Source organism: Aaosphaeria arxii (genome assembly GCF_010015735.1).
Source record: "Aaosphaeria arxii CBS 175.79 unplaced genomic scaffold BU24scaffold_28, whole genome shotgun sequence".
In the NCBI taxonomy this organism is placed as follows: Eukaryota; Fungi; Ascomycota; class Dothideomycetes; order Pleosporales; genus Aaosphaeria; species Aaosphaeria arxii.
In genome coordinates this window covers 4,544-7,297 of record NW_022983501.1, presented here as the reverse complement: position 1 = coordinate 7,297, position 2,754 = coordinate 4,544, and the positions used below count along the sequence as shown (strand labels likewise).

The window sequence follows — 2,754 nt, the reverse complement described above, 5'->3', positions numbered from 1 at the left end:
ACCATCAATCAACGTGCCTGGTTTGCGCGTGCTACCAATCCGCCCACTCAACACTACACTGCCTCCAACGGTGTCGATACCTCCTCGCCATTGAGCCTCGTCCGAGGCTTTTAACATGGATCGCGCCAACTACTACATCGCAAAGGAATTCGTATGTCCTCACTCACTGTTTGCAGTCCATTCGTCTGATTGTCGGTTAGGTTAAACGGGCCATTCGCGCCCTCGGCGCTGGGAGCCTGGACTACCTCCAAATCGCCTGCACCCTGCTGCTCGTCGTCTGACTGTCTGCCAGCGATGCATCGAACTCCAGCTTATGCGCCTTGTGCACCATTCCTACAACGCGCAGAGACCAACTGCAATACGTTCGTCCCTTTGGCGTTCTGAGTTACGCGCTCGCTAACCGACCCTCAGCACCGATCGAGGGCCAGGACGACCTCCCAGAGACCTCTAGCCAGGGTAGGCCAGTGCCGGCGATCATTCTGGCAGCACTTGCAGATTTCCACCGCGATAGGATCATGGTGACTAGCCGCCATGCAGCCAGTCAGTCTTCCAACCCAATTGAGGAACCCTCCCATGCCCGTCTATCCCCCTCTAACCCAGTCCACGACAGTAAACAGAGGAGTCTTCATAGGGAAGGCCAAGGCACGATTGGGGTCTTCTGGTGGCATTTCGTTGGCGTGTGGCCCTTGGATATACTGTACTGCCTGATGGCAACTAGGATAGTGCTTTTGGCATTCGGTTTAGGACTGCCTTATTCAGAGTAGCCGCTAGGTCCCCTGCGTGCAGCTAAGCGAGCTGCCGTGCATGGTTATACATGTCTTGGTAGCATGCCTTCACTTTCCTCTCGTGCTCTCGCCGCCCGACTATCTCTCTCTGCGCGCTTTTGATGAACGAACTGCAAACATAGAGCAACGGTTGCTCTCCGTGTACGACAAGGAAGCTACCGAGGAGTTCACGCTCTTGAAAGAAAGCCTCACGGCCTGTACTTGGTTCATCGTGGTAGCAGGAGCAGGCATCTCGACGTCCGCTGGAAGTGCGACATCTCTCCCTGCGTGTATCTGCTTGTGCTCACGCTGTGGTGAAGTTGCCGATTTCAAGGACCCCTCTGGACTAGCACAACGATTCGGCGGGAAACTCAATCTTTCCGAGGCAGTCTATCACAACAACGCGAGGCTGGAAGCCTTCCACGAGTTCCTACGCGAGGCGTGCGTGCAGGCGTCGGCTTCGAATCCGACACCCTTTCACTACTGGGTTAATGCTCTTGCTAGGGACCGCCGTCTAGTCCGTCTCTATACACAGAACATTGACGGACTGGAGCTGAGGCTGCCCTATCTCTTCACCCAAACTCCGTTGACGACCAGCGGGCCGTGGCCCAATACAATCCAGCTTCACGGGACTTTGCACTACTCGCAGTGCACAAAGAACGGACACGTTCTGCCCACCGATCTGTCGTGTATAAAGAGTTTGTAACCCTCTCGTGAGCTGCTTCCGTGTTTCGATTCTGCACTGCGTGGCACTGCGTACCTCGATTTCCTCCGGCTGAAGCGTTGTCCGGCGCGGGTCTGAGGTTGGCGACGCGTCCGCGAGCGTGGCGTTATAAGTAATGATGTTGTATAAATTATCTCTATATGCAACTAGGCAGGTCGTCAGTACTACGGACGCCTACAACGATCTGGGGATCGTATGGTTGAGTGCCGCTACGAGTAGCGTGGCTGCGGCAGCAGTCTTATCTATGTAAAGTTGCGCAGTGGAAAACGCGCGGTGGAGCTAGACTATGCTTAGCATGATGGTATATTGACCTGAATTATTAACCTACATGCTGGATGGCTTCCTCACTTAACATTGGTGGAGACGGCATGGCGAAGGCGTAGAGATTGTAAATTGTTGCGGTTGATAGTTTGCGTAGTGTTGCGGTGTGTATGGAGGACGCGTGAGAGAGACAAGGCCAAGCGGCCAACCATAGGACAGACAAGCTCTTGCTTGAGTTATGTAAGCTACCTGACACTGGCTGGGGAGGTGAAAAGGGATGGAAAAGGCGTTGATGCCTGTACGGCCTGCCTATACGCGGCTTATGAATTAAACTTTGATTTTAATCACCCATGTCACGAACTGTACTTTGAATTTAATCACTCATGCCACGAACTGTACTGTTTTGCTTTTAATTACCTATGTCTAGAACTATACGGTTTGGATTTTAATTACCTATATTAAGTGTGGGAGGTGATCTGTGTGAACGCGGTATCTGGGAGGTCTTGTTAAAGGTATGGGCGGTACAGTGTATCCTCGCATCCTCGCATCCTGGAGTGGGTTGGGTACCGCTACAGATCGCACTTCCGACTGCAATCCCCGCCATCCACCCAAAGGCGACCCTACCAGCATCTGTCTACCAGCCTAGTTGTCAGACTGAGTAGACGACGGTCGTAGAGCCAAATCGACTGGCAACGGCAGCTTGTCGTGCGGAGGCCCGCGGTTGCTTGGAGCTCGCTCTTCGCAGGCTGGGTACAAAGCTGTGTCGCGTTAGTATCATGTTCTGCATCATAGGGATAGGGATTTGCCGACTTGTGAGGACTTGAACCAGACACAGGGACTGTGCCATGCAAGGATCGTCAGGGTAGATCTCGCGGATGCGCTTCACTGCGGCCTGTATCTATCGACAGTCAACATGGGTTGGGTTGGCAAATATAGCTCCTGCGCTTGCTGTAGGATGTGGGTGCTATGTGCTTACTTGGCTTTAGAGCAATTTCAGGGTATCCG

The 2,754-nt window shown here is 53.3% G+C and overlaps 1 protein-coding gene across 1 annotated transcript; it reads left to right on the top strand.

The window, feature by feature from the left end:
* Positions 1–1,140: 1,140 nt before the first annotated feature.
* Positions 1,141–1,401, top strand: BU24DRAFT_320605 (uncharacterized protein; the record flags this gene model as incomplete). Its single annotated transcript, XM_033522922.1, has 1 exon — positions 1,141–1,401. A coding segment is annotated over one exon (261 nt), but the record flags the coding sequence as incomplete, so codon positions are not given.
* Between the last annotated feature and the right edge of the window lie 1,353 nt (positions 1,402–2,754).